This window comes from Neolamprologus brichardi, chromosome 3 (assembly GCF_056152115.1).
Source record: "Neolamprologus brichardi isolate AB-2024 chromosome 3, ASM5615211v1, whole genome shotgun sequence".
Lineage (NCBI taxonomy): Eukaryota > Metazoa > Chordata > Actinopteri > Cichliformes > Cichlidae > Neolamprologus > Neolamprologus brichardi.
The window spans coordinates 33,443,365-33,464,752 of NC_142106.1; the positions used below are offsets into that span (position 1 = coordinate 33,443,365).

Sequence of the window (21,388 nt, forward strand, 5' to 3'; positions counted from 1 at the left end):
GAATAATAAAGGTCTAATCTTTTGTTACGATCCATCTTTTGCAACAGATAAAGTTTTTTTTATGAGTGCTTTTGTTGCTCGCTTTCACCAGCCAGGTTTTTGGGTGAAAATACTTGTAAATAAGACGGGGTTTTGTTCTCAGCATATCTATACCTATACATCTCCAAAAACGATTGAAGCTCCCCAGGAGTGGCCGGCCAGCCAGAACACAGAATGGCATCTAAAGAACTGCAGGCCTCAGTTAAGTTCAGAGTTCATGATTCATCAATAAGAAAGAGACTGGGCAAAAATGGCATCCATGGGAGAGAATCAAGGGGGAAACCACTGCTGACCACAAAGGCTCATCTCACATTTACCAAAAAACATCTTGATGATCTCAGAGACTTTTGGGGAAATATTCTGCGGACTGATGAGACAAAAGTTAAACTTTTAGAAAGTCTGGGTCCTGTTACATCTAGCACAGAACTAGCGCAGCATTTCATTAAAAGAACATAACACCCTAACAGTTAAACATGGTGGTAATGTGATGGTCTAGACCTGCTTTGTTGCTTCATGTCAGCTTGTAGTTCTTACTGCCAAGTTTAAGGGTAATTACTTTTTCACACAAAGCTGGGTAGGTTTGGATAATTTTCCTTTAATAAATAGGATTATCATCAGGTATTTTTCTTTGTATGATATTAAAATATGTTTGATGATCTGAATCATATAAATGTGACAAATATGAGTAAAAAAAACCCAAATACTTTATGCCAGTGCGTTTTCTAAAATTTAACCTTTACTTGTTCGTCTTAAACTCTTGCATGGGATTATTAGAGTGCTTTCATATACTCTCTGTGGGAAAAGTACATTAAAAAGCAAATACAAACTCGACTTAAATCAACTTTTGGTTGGTTCACGTTGGTCAATGGAGTGTCTCCAGTCAATAAAGATGAATAAATGAAATGCTTCTGTTACAATATTTAGTTTTGCAGTACATTTTTGTGGATGTGAATGTAGAAATGCCCGAAACAGAAGTAGCAGCCACTTTCCTCTCAGTAAAACACCGAGTTTACTCGTAATAAACCCAGTATAATCCCTTAACGTCGCTTTGTTTCCCGCGCTAAACATCCTCAAAAGAGACAAAAAAAGATGCCATGGGAGGCATCCAATCAGATTCTGCCATGTTGGGACAGCGCAACCAATGAGAGCGCTCAGCACGGAGGAAAACTTGGCTGTGCCTGGAGAACAATGAGGCGGGCATCACCGAGACGAGAAAAACCCCAAAGTTTCTTTGGAGGGCTCCTCCGTGACCACCCTTAAACTGCCCGAGGGAGTGAGTAAAAAGCGGGTACCTCTGCGTGTAACACCGGGGTGGTGCAACCGGGTGGCGGTGCTCGTCTTGGCTCGACAAGCTTCGCTGAATTTCCCTAAAAACAAAAACAAATCCCTCCCGTGGTGACCTGCACGCGGCAGTGGTTGGGGCAAATTAAACCCCCCTCACCCCCCCTCGTTGCTTCCTCTCCCGGCACTCCTCCTCTCTCTCCCTCCTCCTCCTCCGGCTCCTGATGTCAAACCATTTTGCATACCGACTTCCGCCCCGCTCGGCTTCCCTTCCTACTGGTCTGCATCAGCCGGCGAGCAGCTGATATGACTGGAGGGGGATACAGTATCGCGCCGAGCCATGAGAAGCTGACTTAAAAACTTCATTTGGAAAGTAGGCGGATGTCGTGTGCGACAGATACCGGTCGGAGAAGGACTAAGGGACAGGAAACGGAGCAAGAAGAGGCGCATATATATTTATATTTACATCTAATATTTTTACTTGATGCAGTGGGATTTGCTGCTTTCGTGTGAAGAGGCGGACCTACGAGACACTGCGAGTTCAATATGCTGAGGCTGTCCCCGGTGTTTGTATACTATACGTGGAAGTACAGAGACTATTTTCTTCCAACTCACTGCTCCACGTAAGGATTTAACAGAGCACTTGGCATTAACTGTAGCTCCCGGATATCCTCGGCTGCTACCATTTTTTGAGTCTGGTTTTGTTTTGGATAGGGAATTCCTACACATAGGCTGCATGTGCTTCCCTGTAATACACAACCTGGTCGTGTTTGGTAGCTAACACATATACAGACATAAATATATATTTTTGAATGCATAGATTTGGATATGGGGTTGTCATTTGTCCTGCCTCCCAGCAGACACCCCTCTGAAACAGCCAGTAAAGCCATTAGAGGCTATTAAAGTGATTTCTTTTTTAAAAGAAGGGCTTCTTTCAGGGTAGTTTGGCGAACAATGAACTATTATTTCGTGGGCTTTTTCCACGCTCCTGTGAGGTTTTGTGCCGGCAGTCAGTGACTGGCTCCTGTTTTTAGCTGTTAGTCCACTGCAGGATTATTATTATTGTTGTTATCTTTTGAAGTTCAGGTGCCTTTTTTGTCGTGACACCACATATTTTCCGCTTTAAAAAAAGACTAGATTTTTATTTTTACTGTTTTTTTTTAAATCGTTGGCTGTGTTCACCAGTCTGTCCCTTTTTTTTCCTGGGGTATTCCCCCCACCACCTGTGATTTAAATCTCCATCTACACTGTCAGTCCCACGGATTACTAGATTTTCACCTCATTTCCACAATGAGTTACATCCACAGGGCAGTGAATGTATTGCTACGTGGACTCGTCATCTATGCGGTACTCGGCTTGGAGTGCTCTTACTCGAATGATCTACCCAGCCGCTCGTCTGATGCTCAAAACGTAGCCACCACAGGTAAGCGCAGTCCATGTCGGACACAAGTGTCTCTAATTTATTTACGCATGTACAGTGTTACCCCCCACACTCACCCCTCCCCTCCCTCTGTCTCCCTTTGGGAAAGCCGAGGAATGCCCTGCGCAGCAGCCTAATGGAAGTGATGCATCTTATGTCGACTGTCACCTCTCTGTCTCTTTCTCTGTTTCTCTTTTTTGAATTCCTCTCCTTTTTGTTCATTTCTGAGGAATGCGTGACATGACAGGAATGCAGGCTGCACTCGCATCCGTGCCATCAAGGCTGCTGTGATGACATGACAGGTGCCCTTATGGTGTTATAATGCACAGCATAGCTCTATAATGCTGTGTGTTTTGAGCCAGGTTGATCATTTCCAGAAGGCCACAGGTGACTAAACCCTCCCCAGCTAAACTGTACTGTTTACATAACCTTATTAGAGCAGGATTTCCATCAATTTGCATCCAGGCAATATTTTGAACCAGGCCCTTTTTTATACACCACACTGTCCTGAACTGACAGCATTATAAAAAAGCCTTGTACTATTTCCTTCTCTGTTTGTTAGAGTTACCTTGACACAAGGACTGAAAGGGATGCTAAAGCTAATAAGCAGCACCTGGCCTTGTTTTAGGGCCTTTATAGTCGAGTTTAAAACGATACACCGGTTGGTTTGACTGCATACCTGTGTAATGACATAACTGTTTGTTTCTGGAGGAACTTGACATACAGGTAAATATATATGTATATAGGTGTTTGCTGTTTGAGCAAATATACATTTCAGTGTTACGTAACCGACCTTACTGAATCTGAAGCCTCATGTTGGAGAACAAATTAGTAAGCTACAGTATAAGATATTTAGTGGTGGTTAGTGTTGGATTACTAAGGGGGTGGATCACTTGTTTTATTGTTCTTTGTGTAGTGCTTTCACTGGGAAACCCCTTGGAACCTAATAATTATGTAAGTGACAATGATCTGAGTGCAGTATTATGCTGAAGGCATCTGGTGAATTATACTTGAATAAGTTCATATAGATACTTTCATTGTGGTGTCCTTGCTAATGTATTGGGACATCCCAGCATAAATTGTTTATGGCTGTGTGCTGATCCTTGACCGTTTGTGGTAAGTCTCTGTTAACTGAACTGAGCATTTAAAGGAGTATTTTAACATTTTCAGAAGACTCCTTTTTCACTCTCTTGAGTGGGACCTGTTGCCAGGCAGTCGGTGGAATGTCCAGGAATAGTTGGGAGCCTTTACCGTCCACTTTTGTACACATTTAATCAAGGAAGATATAATTATGTCAGGATTATGTCACCGTTGGACTGACTCAGTTTGTTTGTTTCCATTATGCAGGCCTAATGTGAAGCTATGTGCTAACAGGCTGCTGGCTGACAGATGAGAGTGGGATAACTGTTTCCTCCTAATTTTCTGCAGAAAAATCCCCCCACACATGCATTCAGATAAAAGACAAATTTAAGCAGATATTTCGTTATCTGGTTAAGTGAACAAGCTCAGGCATGTATTAATGGTTTGATTAACAATCAACCAAGTCATTCTAGACCAAAACAAAATATCTGACAAAAGTATATTTGTTGGGAAACCTCTGCAGCATGTATATGGTCAGGGCAATCAAAGTTAATCGATGTTTTGTCACTTTGACTATCTTCAGACTTCTTAAGCCTGCTCAAATGAGCTTTGTAATCAGAACTCTAGCAAGTTATGCACCCTACTGGTAACACAAAACAATTCAAATCAAAATGCTCTTTACGGGAATTCGCTTTGAAAAGACTGTTTATTCCCACTTTCCTAAGCTATGAGTTGACAGTCAATAGGCTGACAAACAGGAATCAACCTTAATCCTAACTCTTGGCAAAAAATATACAGGAATTTCCACAAATGTTCAACTATTCCTTAAACTTAGTCTGGTAATGTGAGCATCCAAAGGCATGAACAACAGATTTGACTGAAAAATAAACTCAGTCATATCTCTCTTGAAGTTTTGCAGTCCTGTCACTGTTAACTACATGGCATTAACTCGTCCACCATTGTAATTCTACATGCTAAACTATAATTTTGGTATGCTACTGTTCAGCAGTTTAACTGCTTGTAGTTAAAATAGTATAAAAAGGTATAACACTGGCTAACTAACCCAGCAGTAACATTTTCTTAAAGTTAGCTAAAAGTCATGAACTAATAATCAGATCAGAGAAGCTAAGGCTACTGAGGTTTTGCAGATATGTGACCATTAACCACGAGATGCTATCTTATCCACAATTTTGAAAGTGTGGCAATCATGATGACAAGTGAACACGGCCCCAGTCATACAGGTATAACCTTCTAAAATGAAAATGGGTACTTCCCAACCAGTTGGTACATGGTTGCTTGCAGTCATTATGAAATTGACTTCTAAAGCTTTAGTGGTGCAGCCCTAGAAACTATTTAGTGACCCCTGGCAACCATGGGTTGTTAGGGAAAAATATGTATTTCTCGACTGGTTGGATAAAACCTCCTTGGGATTGCTTCAGTCCTTAGCAGATGGTTGTAAATTCTAGGATGGAAGATGGTGACACGTCTGCAAACGCTTGCTAGCTATTACTTGAGCGATAGTGAAACTATGTGACAAGTTGGAAACGGACTGGTTGCCTTCGAAGTAAAAGTTGCACCTTTTTGAAATAGGTTGACTGCAGCGCTGGGGCACAACTTATATTCATTTTCAAGTTTTTCTACCGCTTGATTAGAAGTTAGCAAGCATTGCAGGCAAGCTGGAGCCTTCCATGTTAACTAAGGGAGTGATCGCAAAAGTCTGCTAGCAACCAAAGGGTTGGTTTTGGAGGTTTTTGATGCAACACCCTTTTTGTTGATGTCACCCAGCAACAGGTAGCAACCACCAGGAACCACTCAACAACCATTATCCATGTGACGGCCCACAAAAAACCTTAATACAAAGAATCCAAACAAGGTCTATTTACAGGGAAATTACAGGATTGTACCATTTCAGAGATGGGGGTTAGGATTCTTGCCCTACATATCTGATAATCCTTTACCAAATACCAAAACTTAAGCATATCATTTTACAGCTAATATTTGATGTTTTGTTACGCTTTGTAGCCTTAAACTCCACCCTAGTTTAGTTATATTCCTCACTTGCATCTTCTGACATACCCTCACAGGTAGATTTTAAAGTGGAAAGTTGTCTCTGAGCCAAATGTTAGCATTAATTGTTATTACAATTCTTTAATCGCATGAAGCTCAATTTCAAATGTTAGTTTTGGGCTTTGTCCTTGACTTTTTGCACTTAGGGGCGTTTGCACAAACTCAAAATGAGCTCTGTGCTATGTTAACAGAACACTGCTAGAATTGAAAACACACAAAAAGCCTCATAAATAAAGGCAAATAGACTAATTTATATCTTTATTTCATCTGGTGCATCCGTGCATGTCTGTAAAACCTCCTGAAGGTAATAAACCTTGCCCCAGACAGCTGTTAAGCATTCGTGACTGTTTACAAGTGTCAAGCTGCTCCTGAAAAATCAACCAGGGGTTTTACAGTATATTGATTAATAAGGCAAAAGCACAGAGGTCCTGTTCCACAGCAGCATGACAGTGTAAATACAAACCAAGGGATGATATCAGCTCTCTCTTCCCATGAACAAGAAAACTAATGAATATAGAGACGGTGGTGACAGGAAACAAAACCACACTGCTAACCATTTCCCACTCAGTACTGTGGAAAGGTCAGCTTTTCATTGAAAGGTCAGCTTTCCATGAAGGTGGCCTTTCGATAGTATAAGCTGAGGGAAAGCACATGCTATATGCTATTGCTCCTTTTCACCTTACTGGTTCTTCAAAACCATTAATAATGCATTTGTCATTCACCCATTTACACACACTAACGGTGGCAAAGCTACTATGCAAACTACTTGCCTGCCAGTGGAAATAACTTTAGCTTCAGCCTCTTTCCCAAGAATACCTTAGGATGTGGAGAGGCTTGGGATGAAACTGCTAGGCTGACAATTGGTAGACAACCCGCTGTTTTCCCTGAGGCATGACCTGTCTCAGTTTCTATTTGTATGTTTAACAAGTCCCTCAAATGTCCTTGTTTTTAATGTATTTTTAATGAATATTTAAAATGCTTAGATGCAAAACAAAGGTGCATCACATTTTATTCTTATGATAGCTTTGCTTGCTAACACATTGTAACATTTGTAGTTTCCTAGTTGTCTAAAAACACTAACTATTAACCGAGCGGTCGTAAAACTAAAAAGTGCATCTTGCACGCGATCTACTGCAGCAGTCTGTTTGCAGCCAGCAACCACTCACAAGCCAGTTGGGAAATAAACTTTTTCCTCCTAGTGATGTTTGTCAGATGGTCAACGTCTCCTCTCTAGGCCTGTGTGACTGTGACCAGATTCCCATTTTGGGCCTAGAAGGAGACGTGAGTGACCGCAGTAATCTGGTTGTTTTGGGAATACTCGTTTTCCCTCATGACGGCTGTTTGCCATCTAGTCACTCGAGCGACGCAGTCTCGTGAGACTGGGGCCAGATTCACTTGACCCGTTGTCACCATGATTGTTACAAATGCAAAATGGAAAAACTGTAGTTTAGCATTAAGGCACTCCAAAAGTTTGTTTAGGGAAGTGACTCATTAAATATATAACCACTTATACTGTACATATTGTCCTAGCATGTTATTACATAAAAAGGTTTTTACTACTTATATTTGTCGAGGTATATATAAAGCCTGTGCCTAAAGCCTTTAGTGTTTTCTATCAGCAGTGGTGAATTGCTTTTTTTGTGTCTTTAACTGAGGATTTAAACAAGTCTGCTATTTTTAAACTGTTCCAGTGTGGAGGTAGGTAGTCCAAAAGGTTCGGGTTTAACTTCTGATTGGCCAGATGGGTTCCTTGGAGATTTGTGATTCCCAAAGACAAACCCAGAGGAACTCAGAGAGTAGAAATTGATTTGACAGTGACGGTGGTTAAGTGTGCAGTTTATCATGAGCATTTAATAGCTCGTGAGCATATTTGTGTATGAGGAACCAGGTGTTTTCATATTGAGCGCCAGCATCTTTGTTGAAGTTTATAATTACATGATTTTAAAGTTACTAATGAACTTGTATCAAAAGACAAAAAGAGGAGATGAAACTAGGCCTGAACTAGTAATCACCAACAGTGGTGTTGCAGATAACCAGGGACACACAAATTAAGTTGAAGGTCATAGTGAACAATGGTTTTTGTGACGCATTTGTCTTTAAAATGAGTAAAAGTACAATGTCCTGCAGTGCTTTGTTTGTAAAACAACACCTTTTTCCTCATTGTTGGCCTTTTCAGCTATGAGGAGAATCTAGTGTGTTATAAATCTATCCAAAATCAGCATGTTTTTCTAACACAGGCCAAATCCACACGAGGTCTAAACAATAGGAGTCATAAATCATCACTGGAAGCAAACTGGGTATAGATTTTTGGAAAGTCAGCAGAAGATGCAGTAAAAATGGAAGAGGTGTTTGCGAGCACACTCTGTAGAGCGGTACAGTGAATGTGGTCTACCCTTGTTTTAATAGTTTTGTGTATTTAGCGTGTTGGCATTTCAACAAACAAAACCCTTCCTTGTGCCTGCAAGGAACATCCAGTGTTGAAGTAATGTGGCTGCTCGCTGATAGCTGAATCTGATACAGGAATCCCATTTAGTGTAGACTTTTTTCCAACCTACAGATTGAGGTTAATTACGGACTTGGATGTATTGAAGCAATTGTGATTAGATCTCTGTCACGCCCAAAGCTTGGACAAGTTTGGAGAAGGTTTTCTCTGCATCGCTTTGCTTATATGGCTAAATCAGAGGTGACATTGGTTATCTCAGAGCTCATTGGCTGCATTGTTAAAGAGATTTGTTTGGAAAGGAGGTTTGGCATTTGCCTATCTTGCCAGTGCTGGTTCAAGTGCTGCGCCAAGCATGACAGTTTGCATTTTATACTGCTTCCACCGCTGCCGGCTGGCCCCTGCTCTATCAGACTAACAAGCACACTCGAGGAAAGACGGTCGAATTTGGGGGTTGTTCAGGGGCTGATGACAAAATATCAGCGTGAATGTGAAATAAGTCATAATGTTCCTCTGTGGAGTACAGCTCAACACGCAAAGCCATTTCCATTTTTTGACAAGAACAGACTGTTCTGGAGGGTTTCTCTGGGCCAAAAAAAGAAGTAGTACTGTTACCAGCCCACATAGTGCACTGATAGATTTCCACCAAAATGATCCTTTGAACACTTCACATTTCCGTACTGCACTAATCAAAACTTGTATGATGGAAAATGGATCAAATGACTGTGTGTAATGTAAAAGTTGTTCACTCTAAATTTCCTACAAGTCACCAGGTGGATTTAACTAAGCTAATTAAGACCCTCACATTGGATATTTACTTCAGTTAGTTTGTTTCAGCAGGCAACAGGTTATTTAAGCCTAACTGATGCAGTGAGTAACTTCGCATGTCTTAAACAACTGCATCGGAAGATACATGGTTGTGTAAAATAACCATGTATCACACACCAAACCAGAGAAAGTTAACAACTAGGCGTGTGTTTAACAATTAGGAATGACTAACTTAGCTTTGTACCAATGACAAGGCCAATTTGCACCTCTTTAACTGGATCATTAGTGTTGACGAGATATACCGGTTTTAGAGGGAAGGCGCTTGTTTACTTCAGCGAGGCAGTAAGCAGGTATTCTAACAACAGCCCCATGTATGGCATGTCGCTGGCATAAAAGTCCAAATATGCAAATACTGTTTTCAGATAGTGCAGAAGTACTTATCATGGTAAATGGCCTGTATTTGTATAGCGCTTTACTAGTCCCTAAGGACTAGCGCTTTACACATCCAGTCATCCACACATTCACACACTGGTGATGGCAAGCTACAGCCACCCTGGGGCGCACTGACAGAGGCGAGGCTGTCGGACACTGGCGCCACCGGGCCCTCTGACCACCACCAGTAGGCAACGGGTGAAGTGTTTTGCCCAAGGACACAACGACCGAGACTGTCCGAGCCGGGGCTCGAACCGGCAACCTTCCGATTACAAGGCGAACTCCCAACTCTTGAGCCACGATCGCCCTGGATCACTTTAACATCTTATTAAAACATTTTCTAAGTGTATTATTGTTGGTCACAGCGTGGTATTTTTCCATCTGTGTTGTGTTTACAGCGTGTATTTGGTGTGAAAAAAACACATGGGTGTGTGGTCATAGGTAACACCTCATCTCAGTCACAAAGCCACAGTCGCAGCACCTCTCTGACACAAGTTGGCCCTCTCAAAAGTGGGCAACTGCTGCCCATCTCAGTTGGGGGCTTTAGGGTGGTGATCCAACCTAATGAGGCCTTTCACCAAACAAACAGACCCCTCGAGTGCATTTAAAATTTTAGCCACCATGCTTCCTGTTGTGGCTGTGGCTTTAGGGCGATCCTTTTTATTATTGTGGCTGTCGCTAGAAGTCTGAGCTGGACGATTTGCTCTAGCGTGCTCGCTGTCAGCAGCCATGGTGGAGAACAGACTGGACTTGAGTGTAGAAACAATCAATGACCTGATTCACTGTAATCAGGGCATTGTTAGGCTGCTATTTCCTGTCAACTTTACTACCAATTATTGTTTTTTCTTAGATTTCTGTGTCTAAGTCGTTGTTAAAATTCCTCTTATTGCATATTAATGTCCTTCTCTGAATAATCTCTGCTTTTTCATTTCAGTGTCCTCTAACTTAGAGATGAGGCTGAAACAAACCTTTGTTTCACAGTCTCGACTCGCTAATGCACACAAAAGTACGTTCCAGATAATTCATTCATAAGCAGACAACACTGGCTGACTGTAAGCTGATTCACTTGTGCAGAAAGCGCCTTGGTGGAAGATGTAGGTCACTGTACTCAGCTGTACAGTGTTTCCTGTTGCGAGTGGCCTACAGTAGCAGAACTGTGCCCTCTACCATCTCTCAGGGGGCTATTGTTGTCCCCCAGCACCACACTTCAAGGTGTTGATCCTCTAGCTGGCATTACATGAGCTCTTGGCTGGGTGACCCCTGTGTGACAGATGCAACAAGCATCACTACAAGCCAACAAGCAAAGAAAAAAAAGCGCAAACACTGATGTGTGTAAGAAAACAAATTTCTAGGTTCCCCTTTTATATCTCACTTCCTCTGTTTCCTCCTGCTGTTGTCGTGTAGTGAGATTTAGACTGTAGTGAAATGGTTAGAGGCTTTACAGCAAACTCTAAAAAGCATCTGTTTTAACCTCAAAGCCAAACGCTTGCTTGGTCTGATTGACTTTACCTTAAAAATCCTCGTGAAACAACATGAAAGGCAGTTTCACCTCCATGCTTTCGAGAATAAAAGGCTGAGAGCCTCGTTCTATTATGGGACTGTGCTGTGATAATACTTGTCGCCTTAATACAGGAAGAGGTCAATGCTGTGACCTTCACAGATGCCTAAACTTGTCCCTGTAGTTTTCTCACCATTACAAGTTTTGCATGCAAAATTTGACATGATTTCAGTGAAAAGTTACTTGTGGAAGTTACACACAGTTACTTCCTGTTTAGACCTGAAGAAGTTGGAGCTTTCATGCGTTAGCAGCAGAGTTCCCAATAAAAAAAAAAAATCAGGGTAAATGCATCTATATATATAAATTTAAGAAGTATTTAAAGTTAGATATTGGACGTCAGAAGCACTCCCCTCTGATTTCAGGGACTTTCCCTCGGTGGAGGGCATGTGATGTGGTGGTGGCCTCGGCGCGAGGGGGCAAAGAGCGGTGTGGATTTCTTTGGTATGCTGCCCCCTCGCAAGTCTGCCTCCACCGACATTCGTGCTCTGACCTGTGCTCATAGCAAAAAATGATTCACTGTTAGAAACCAAGCGTAACGGGTAGACTTAGATGCAAATCTGGAAATCATACGGGTGCCTGCTTGAGCACCTTTCAGCTTTTATTTCTGCCACCTCTTGCTTCCTGTTTTCTCCGCTATTACCCTAATCAGCCATAACATCACCTACTGGTGCCTCGTGCTGTGTAGGCCCTCTGTCTTGCTGCGTGTTGCATGGATGGATTGTAAAATAGGAAGCACGGTCAAGCACCTCTGCTGCACCCTTTTGGCCTTTGAAGTATTTTAGCATCTTTTAGCTTGTTTTGGATTTTTCCTCCACTCTCACTGCTCTTATCAGCATTGTTTTATTATGCACCTTTATTATGTAAGATCGAAATCAAGTTTCTCCCACAACTCGAATAATCAAAAGTATAGAGTTCAAGCAAGCAGTTGAACTATGTTTTTACCCTTCATTTCTTGGTTGGGCCGTGCTAAGCTGGATGCTAATCTGTCTTGGCCTTACAAACGGCAGCATGTCCGGACTAACAGGTGACTTCTTTGGAGCCTATTTGGATTTCCTTTGATGTGGTCTGTGATGGCACCAGTTCGTATTACACATCAAAGAGCTTGGTAAGAACTAAATCACTTACATGTGGTGGCTTCTTCTGTATCTACAGTACCAAATGGGTGAGTGGTTAGCTAGGGTGTAGGCCTTTAGTCAGTGCATTTTTCGGTCTGAGACTGTTGCCTCTCTCTTTTGTTCTGAGAGGCGTGCAGTTTGTGTGAGACGAAACTGGCAAGCTGAGGCACGTGAGCGAGGAGTAGTAAGTGGTTATTCTGGTGTAACGAAAAACACATGCCTAGCTTCCTTAGTGTGATATCCAAGGTAGCCTTTTAGCCTTATAATTGCTGATGGCCAACATATTTGTTCTGTTGCCGGCCCTAATGCTCTGCTACATGTGTTATAGAAACTGAGGAATCGACTTGACAAACCAACTGAAGAAACCATGAAAGATGTGTTATTTTCTGCTTGAGATCACCCTTTCCCCCACAGAACTCAAGGCACACAGTTTATATCTGTGATAGGCCAGTATCAGGTGACGACTGGCTCTGTTTAGAAGTATATTCTTGCAAGTTAGAAATGTATCATGTAAAACAGTGTCAGGTTTGATGGCAGTGGCTGGCGTTTATCTGATGTGTTCCGTCGAGTCTGAGGTCCTTGTGTCTTTGACCCAGTGATTATATTATAGTTTGATTGCTTATTCAGAGATTGGTGAGAGAGCTCAACTCATTTCCAGAGAAAGGAGTACTCCTCTCCTTTCCTGGAACAAGTGGGGTAAAAACAACGACTGTCAGTAATTTGCCGAAATTTTATCAGCTCAGGATCTGATAATTGGTACCTCCCCAGTAAATGTCAGATAACACGAAAAGAAATCAAATAGATAAACTCATTTTTCACATACGCCAAGTCCAGCTATGTGAATCAGATACTGGACCAGTATCCTATGTTGAATCTATATTTTTAGTTTTGTCTGCAAAAACTCCGGCTCTTTATCCAAACTGGGAATGTGAGCTAAATAACTTTGCTGCTGTCTGCAGTGTCTCACTTATTCTTGGTGTCCGAACTTGCATCTGTATTTAGAACTGCTGAAGAAAGAGAAGAAAAAAAGAACAGAAATAAAAGGAAAACAATCAGAGTCCTGTCAGACAGGAAGGCAGAGGACATACACAGGATGCTGGCCGAGAGCCAAACCTGATGTCTGCTGTCAGATACAAATCTTCCAGCTGAGACATGGCCGCGCTGCTGCGGTGACAGAAGAGCCCCACAACATTAATCTGCCGCTTTTCAGAGTGAAACTAAAAGCGTGCGTGTTATTTTGCATCGTGTGTGCAAACCCTGCAGCTTATCAAAACAAACCAGCATTTAAGGTGGCTGTAAAACTTTTGAACAGGATGTTTCAGTGTTCCTTTCATTCGCAATAAAGTCACGTAAAATCCGTCTCATCCGAGCGTGTGCAATGGCCAAAGCTAAGTTGCAGGAATGTGAGCTCTGTCGAGATGAGGACGAGTGTTAAACTGCTGTATGTTACATTCAATTCAATTCAATTTTATTTATATAATGCCAAATCACAACAACAGTTGCCTCAAGGCACTTTATATTGTAAGGTAGACCCTACAATAATAGATACAGAGAAAAACCCAACAATCATATGACCCCCTATGAGCAAGCACTTTGGCGACAGTGGGAAGGAAAAACTCCCTTTTAACAGGAAGAAACCTCCAGCAGAACCAGGCTCAGGGAGGGGCGGGGCCATCTGCTGCGACCGGTTGGAGTGAGACTCATGACCTACATTGATGCCACACCTTTATTGAGCTCATCTTTACAAACAGGTGCTTGAGCTGAGTACATCATGTTTGAAGAAAACCACTAATTTACTTGTTAGTAGTGAAACATTTTACTCACCTGTGTACAAACACCTGAGATTGGCTCAAATTTCCACAAGAAGCAACATGAAGAAGGTTTTGGTGGAGCAAGGCTCTGGGGGCTTTCTGTGTGTAGTTTGCATGTTCTTCCTGGGATGGCGTGGGCTTCCTTTGGATACTCCAACTTCCTGCGGCAGTCCTAAGTCGTCCTTGTTAATTGGTTAATTGATGATTCTAAATTCGTTGCAGGTGTGGATGTGGAGTTGCCCTGCGGGGAAGGACTTCAGCCCACATGAAAGTGGGCTGAAAGATCAGCTGTATAAAATGGATGTATGTTTTTTTGAAATTAAGAAGACGATTAGGTCAGATCAGATGATTTTTTTTTTAGGTCTGATTATATCTGATTTTATTCTGGTGTGACTTAAAATCAGGTATCTAGATTTTCTCTCTGACTCTTTGTGAGCTCTGTATCTAAATTCCTCAGCTGATTGCTCAGCTTTGATCATCAGATTCTGCTGCTGTTTACTTGTGCAGATCTAGTTCTTTCTTGGTGTTATTTTGTTACATTAATTTTCTTTCTGTGATGAGGTCAGAGAACATGGTGTACCATACCTAAATAAAGTGCTTCTCAAAACTCCACTGGGAAAGTCTTAACCCCCAGTTTTCCATCCCTTAGGCCATGTCACAGACCCAGGAACACTTAATCCCAACTGGGATTATGTGAGATGCATCTTTTGCACGCTGGTGTGCACGACTTGGATCATTGTGATCGTTGTGATTGGTCACCTTATGCACACATTCTATGCTTCATTCGAGCAGTCAACGTTATATCCAGAGGAGCGTGTCTGAAGCCGGGCCGGCTAATTAGGCCAGCGCTCGGCCTTTTGTCTTTTCCGTCTCTCCCTTTTTCTTTTCTTCTTCAGGTCGGCTGCATGTATCACACGTCTCGTGTTTGGGGCTGTTATTCAAACATTCCACGAACGCCGGGGCGCAAGTAGCGTCTCCTTTTCTGGAAGTTTTCCTCTAGTTTTCTTCCCTCCTTTATCTGCCCTCTTTTTTTTGAGCTGTGACCTAAGCAGAGGATTACTGAAGCCCATTAAGGTGGCTCATGTGGGTCCATCCCAAACATAAATGGAAATGACTGGGTTCAGAAGGTCAAAGACAAAAGGTCCCCTCAACCATCTTATTGAATCAAAGATAGAAAGGTGAAAGTCTTTTGCAAAACTGAAGTTGCAGAGTGTACAGTGTTGTGCAAAAGTCTTGAGCCATTCCTAGTTTCTTTATATTTTACCAGACTTTCTTGTAATTGTTTTTTTAAATGGTCTTGAGGAATAGAAGAAGTATTGTGCTTAAAACATTACTCACAGCAGATGAAACATATTTGTAAGTCATGTCCTTAAGAAACAGGAAAAAACATCCAGCAAAGCCCTGACACAGGACCTGAAAGATGCATCTGGCCCGTCACTTGATCCATTTACTGTTCATTGAGGCTTCCTCAGAAATTGTCTCAGTGGAAGTGTGGCTGTCAAGAAGCTCATTAAGAAAAGGAAACAGGAGAAAAGACTGAGGTAGGCCAAACCTCACAAGAACTGGACTAAAGGTCAGTGACAACAGGTTTGATGACCTTTAGGCTGTGCTAAAGAATAAATGCGATCAACCCAAATATTGATTTTCAAGCTAATTAGAATTGCCATATATATTTCCATGTATGTCTGCACGTGCTTCAATAAATCGCTGCACTTATTTCCCATTTTCCAAGCAAAATATAAATAAATGACTTGTGGACGGAACTGTAGTTTTCTTCTGTGTTACTTTCAAACAACACTGGCTCTCGGTAGGCAAACAATGCTGCACAGCACTGCTAGTGACAAAAGAAAACAAAACATTGTACCAAAAACCAAAAAATAGACTTTATTTAAGAGATGGATGGAGTCCGCTGAGTCTAAAAAGTAAAATCTGCATTATATCTAGTGGCCAAGCTTGATTGCATAGAGGTCTATAACAATAACACAATAACTAGGTACTGGTCGCTCGATTTGTGAGCACGGGAAACACTTTCCTGATGAGCTTATGTTCCTAAATGTTTTAACACTTGTTAAATACAACAACACAGGCAGCACGGTGGCACGGTGGTTAGCACTGTTGCCGCACAGCAAGAAGGTCCTGAGTTCAATTCCAACATCAGGCCGGGGTTTTTCTGTGTGGAGTTTGCATGTTCTCCCCGTGTTTGTGTGGGTTCCCTCCGGGTACTCCGGCTTCCTCCCACCGTCCAAAGACATGCAGCTTGTGGGGATAGGTTAATTGGATAATCCAAATTGCCATTAGGTGTGAATGGTTGTCTGTCCCTGTGTGTTAGCCCTGCGACAGACTGGCGACCTGTCCAGGGTGTACCCCGCCTCTCGCCCTATGACAGCTGGGATAGGCTCCCGCGACCCTGAAAAGGATAAGCGAATGGATGGATGGATAAATACAACATTATATTAATTTGGCAAATTATCTCATTTAGAGTGAAACAGACAATGAAGTAGGGTTTGCTTCACGGCTGTCTTGTGTTTTTTTTTTTACTCAAATTCACCTTTTTCTGATGTTTGAACCATGATGGCGACGACCTAAACTCTCAGCTGGCGTCTTAAGAATGGAGCTCCACAAACCAGTAGGTGATGTCACAATCTCTGTGTCCATCTTTTATGTACAGTCTGCTCAGTCAGACTGCAGATGTGCATGTTGGAGTTTTGCACTCGCTGCATTGCTGCACTGTGCCCATGCTTATCCACCTCCACCTGCGTATTGCACCATCTTTTGTTTCCATTGCTTCGTGCGGGTGGACCGAGCTGCAGTTCAGACATGTTAAACGCCTTTAGCCGGGACAGCGTGAAGCTTAGTCTGAGGTTTTCCAAGAATTCGTCGAGGCTACATGTGTAACTCCTTCTTTGTGTAAGTGGTTCGTGAACAATCTGAGTCATCCTTTAAAAAAAAAGAAGCCTGTCTTTCACTTGTCACTCCCTACCTGGAAATGAGTTAATTATACATTCATGTGTGGCACTTTACTTTGTGTTTGTCTGCCATGCCCAAGGCACCCACAGGAATGTGAAAGCACACCTGTCAACAAAACATCAGCTCAAACATAACAAAAGCCTAAGAGCCTGAGAAATAAATATTTCTTCAATTATTGCTTCTTCCAGGGGGAAAAAAAGTAGTAGAGAGAAAGTCTTGTTTAATTATGGTATCTAGTTTATTGTTTATCCGGTTCGTTCCCCTTCTGCTGGCCAAATCTCAATTTTAAAGTGCTTGTTGAGTAAGAGATGTAGGTTTTTAAGTGCATGCCTGCGATGCGTTCATTTTAACAGCTTGTGCAAAGCGAGAGTAACACACGACTACTTTCTGTATCTTGTTTCTTCCTCTTAACTAACCACCTCTCTTCCTCTATCTGGACTAGTGGGTGGCATTTGTAGGCAGCTAATGATATTTGTGTCTTATTAATGGCTGCTGATGAGCTGAAATGGTAGACTCTCCAGAAGCTTTATTTACTTGCCTTTAATACTGACCCGTCAGCTTGACTTATGACACTGCCATATGGGCAGTGGATACAGGGGACGTGCCTGGTACACACTGACATCACATTGCTCCTTGCTTTTATAAATTTTGAGCTTCTAATAGGTGTGTTTACCTGTGCACAAAAAAAATGGTAATAAAAGGGTTCGCAGGGCAGGGTCAGACATAAGGAGGAGCCCCTTGCAAGCAAGCAAAAGCTGCCTGCAGAAGTTCACGGCTGCACAAGACATTAATAAAATAGAGCAACTTATAAGGGTATTCTTAACATGTCATTTATCATGCACACGGTTAAGGCATGCATTGTAAACGTGTGAAAGCTGATAGGAGTTTGGTGCGTTGCCAGCGAATCAGCTGAAATGGCCGTGGCAGGTTTCTGTACGGAGGAAAGTGCATGCATGCACTTAACAGAATGGCCGGAGAGCCGAGCGACACCCAAGCAGGAGGTCACCTGAACTGGTTTTGTAACTGGTGTTGTTAACGCTGGAGCAACGGGGTCATGTACATGTAGCGAAATAGGAGAGCAGAAAGAAACCGGTTAAGCAAGACCGCGGGCCCGCCATGCTGAAGTGTCCACGAGCAAGTGTCCATGCAGGCTGTGGGGAAGCTGGCTTTCTCCTGGAAATCAAAATTATGAGAGGGTTTTATTTCATTGTTCTCCAGTCTATCTGGGATCTTTTTGGGTTAAAATAACAGAAATATATATTTGTAAAAAAACATGTGAAATCCAAACTCCACCAGTTGCCTCATCCTGATATTCTGCTAGTTTATCTACAGAAGCTCCAGTAAGTGTTATCTACATCTGAATTTATTGACTCAGTTGCACAGTGGAGATATCTTGCAGACAAACAAACCTTATGTTTACACTCAGTGTTTCCCACCAAGTGTTGTTTGTATTCTTGAAGCCCTACACACATGTTGCAATTATCCCCCCCTGATGGCAACTACCATTATTAAAACATGGAGCTATTTCACTCATCAGAACCACTGTTATTGTCTTGGTCCTGAGCCTGTGGACTCAGTGGTTTTGGTTTTGATTATTATCTTATGTTTCAGGTTAATTGTTGTTAGGATTTCCTTGGTCTTAGGTTTGGTTTCTGTTTTGTATTCTGAGCTCCTTCTGCGTCTCTGTGCCTGCCCCGGGCCCACGTCTCTGTGTTCCTTTCCTGTTGCCATGTCTGATGTCTCGTTTTAAGCTCTTGTCTGTGCATACCTGATGATGTATTTCCTGTTTTACTTTGACAGTCCCTGTCCTGTCCTGTGTAGTGTGTTTGGTTTTGCTCCACTTTGTCTCGTCAGCTCTGTCTCCCATTCCCTGATTGCTCCTGTGTGCATATAAGCCCCGTGTTTTCTTCTGCTTGTTACTGGTCCGTCTGTGTTACCTCCATGTGTTCCACCCTGTATGTTTTCCTGTGAGTTATGCTTTCAGATTTGTTGGTTAGATTGTCCCAGTTTAGGTTTGTTCTTAGTTTCCGTCTGTCCCATCTCTGCTCTGTCTGAATTATCACCTCATGTAAATAAAGCTCACTCATTGCATCGTCAGTGCCTGCGATTGGGTCCTTTTCCCTTTAACCCCACACGACTGCTGCCTGCAGCAGTGACAGTTATATCATTTATAGCCCAACTGATGTAAGACTTTTAACACCAATGCTGATATTTTGGTGATTAAAAAAAAAGAAAGAAAGATATTCCCGATATATTGGCCGAAATCTTTTCCTTTTTCAGACACATTAACCATAAACATCTTTTTGGTGTAGCTATTTAATATGATTGATATCACAATATGAATGTTTCATTGCCACCATAAGGAGTACTCGTTTACGCTCTGCTGGACTCTTCTCGAATCAGCTAGTTGTTTCATTTTCTTTTCTTTTTTTTTTTTTTGGCCAACTGGGAAGTTGTCCCCTGGTGGACAAACTATGCAACATCAACAATCATAACATGGTTGAAGGGTGTTTCTCCTGTCTCTTCTTTACCTTAATCTTTACGTATCGGCCGTTATATGTACTGATAAATTGGCATATCGGCCACTGAATCAGGCTCTTTCTATGACTCTTATCAGCTAAATTAACCGAAAGGGAAGAAAAGTTAACTGAGTCACAGCACAGAAGAAATTCACAGGGGGATAATGTGCAGCCTGAGAGCTGAGGTATGACTTGGCAGTAATGAAACTGAACAACGATAAAGACACACTGACGTGAATAAATACATCATTAATGCTGTTCTCGTATCAGGGCTCGCAAAATTTCAAAATCCCTGGTAGCCCTTCGGGCAGGGACTCCTCAGTTTTTGGTAGCCCAAAATAAATGTAAGTAGCCCGAATAAAAAAGAGAGCAATTTTTTGATCGATGTTTTGTTTCCTGTTTTGTTTCCTTTACAGTATTATACATTAAAGCATAATATTTTAATGGAAACAAAACATTAATCAAAGAATTACAACATTGTATAAAAATTACAATCATCAACTCAAATACTTGGTTCTAATTGAACAGAAATTTCTATGAACTTGTAAGAACTGTAGAACATAAATCAGTCTGTGTCAGATCCTGAATTTGAAATTTCCACTGAAGTCACGGGTAAGAGGCAAGTGGAACCAAGATCGAAGCCATTTGCTTTTTGAAGTTTGCAAACACTGCTAAATTGTGCCAGTGGTAGTTCACTCTTTGCAATATATTAAGCTGTTCTTAACAGATTTTCAGGTTTATTTTTAGTATGTTATTTGCAATTGGTGTTTGTTCTGGGAAAGATATTGCAGACTGAGCAATAATGCATTTCTTGCATTTCTCATGGATTCTAATGGGGGGCGTTTCTTAAAATTACTGGTCCCAGTAACAAAGGCGCTTGTCAACTCAGAAATCGAGGGAAAACCAACAACACACCCGGCAGAACATTATGTTATTTACACGGGTGCACATAAGTGGTCCGCATGTGCGCATTCGCTGTCAAAATAAAAGACGCGCACCAGATAAGAAGTTGCAACGCACGTTTGCGTCCATATAAAAGACACTGTTTTTGTCCGCTAGAGTGGGATTTTCACGGCACATTCTGCACCACATCTCTGTGCGTTCATCATTTGTTTGAAGCTCACCTCCTGCAAACACTTTTTCGAGAATACGCGCTTCTTTTGTGGTTCGGACTCCTTCGGACATTTCTTTGGAGGTGGAGGAACACCAAAGTAATTGCTTAAAGGAGCTTCTTCGACATCTTTAAGAGTTCTAAACAAATGTCTGTCGTCCTCCCGAAAATCTTATGTATGCAAACACGCGTTGCAACTTCTTATCTTGTGCCCGTTTTTTATTTTGACAGCAAATGCGCACCTGCGGACCACTTATGTGCAGCCCTGGTTATTTAGCTCGTCATATTGCAGCCACAGAAATTCTTTTGTCCATGAAACCATAAAGCTGCACTTTCTTTTTGCCTTATAGTCTGATTTGTCATAACTTTTCCGTTTTGTGGTCACTTCTTCACCCTGACCTGTCTTATTTGGCTCAGCAGAACTAAAATATATATCCTGCTGCTTTTACACACGCATTAACATAACGCTCAGCGATTCTCTGCGCGATCAACCTCTCACATGTTTAAGCTGCAGGAGATTTCACTTGTCATGTTTGCATAGTAAGCTAACGATTGATAAGACGATGTCAGAGGAATTGGTGCGCAAATTATCATCACTCACCAATCAGTACTGTCGCTCTCTATACACAGTTCGCGCGATTGCAAAGTGAAAGCAAAAAACAAGCGCAAATTCTGGCTCACCGATGCCAATGACATAATTACCCAGCTACATTTCCGAAAGAATGCAAAAGCATTGACATATATTTTTCCTTCCTATGATAGCCCGACGGGCAGGGCAGA

General features: G+C 42.0%; 1 protein-coding gene across 1 annotated transcript in view; it reads left to right on the forward strand.

Annotated features, from left to right (window-relative positions):
- The first annotated feature begins 1,237 nt into the window (after nucleotides 1-1,237).
- stim2b (stromal interaction molecule 2b) overlaps nucleotides 1,238-21,388 on the forward strand; it is a 57,464-nt gene continuing 37,313 nt past the window's right edge. The window contains exon 1 of the mRNA XM_006801713.2: nucleotides 1,238-2,743. Within this exon, the coding sequence (XP_006801776.1) occupies nucleotides 2,611-2,743 (133 nt within the window). The 5' untranslated portion in view covers nucleotides 1,238-2,610. The remainder of the gene's footprint in view (nucleotides 2,744-21,388) is intronic.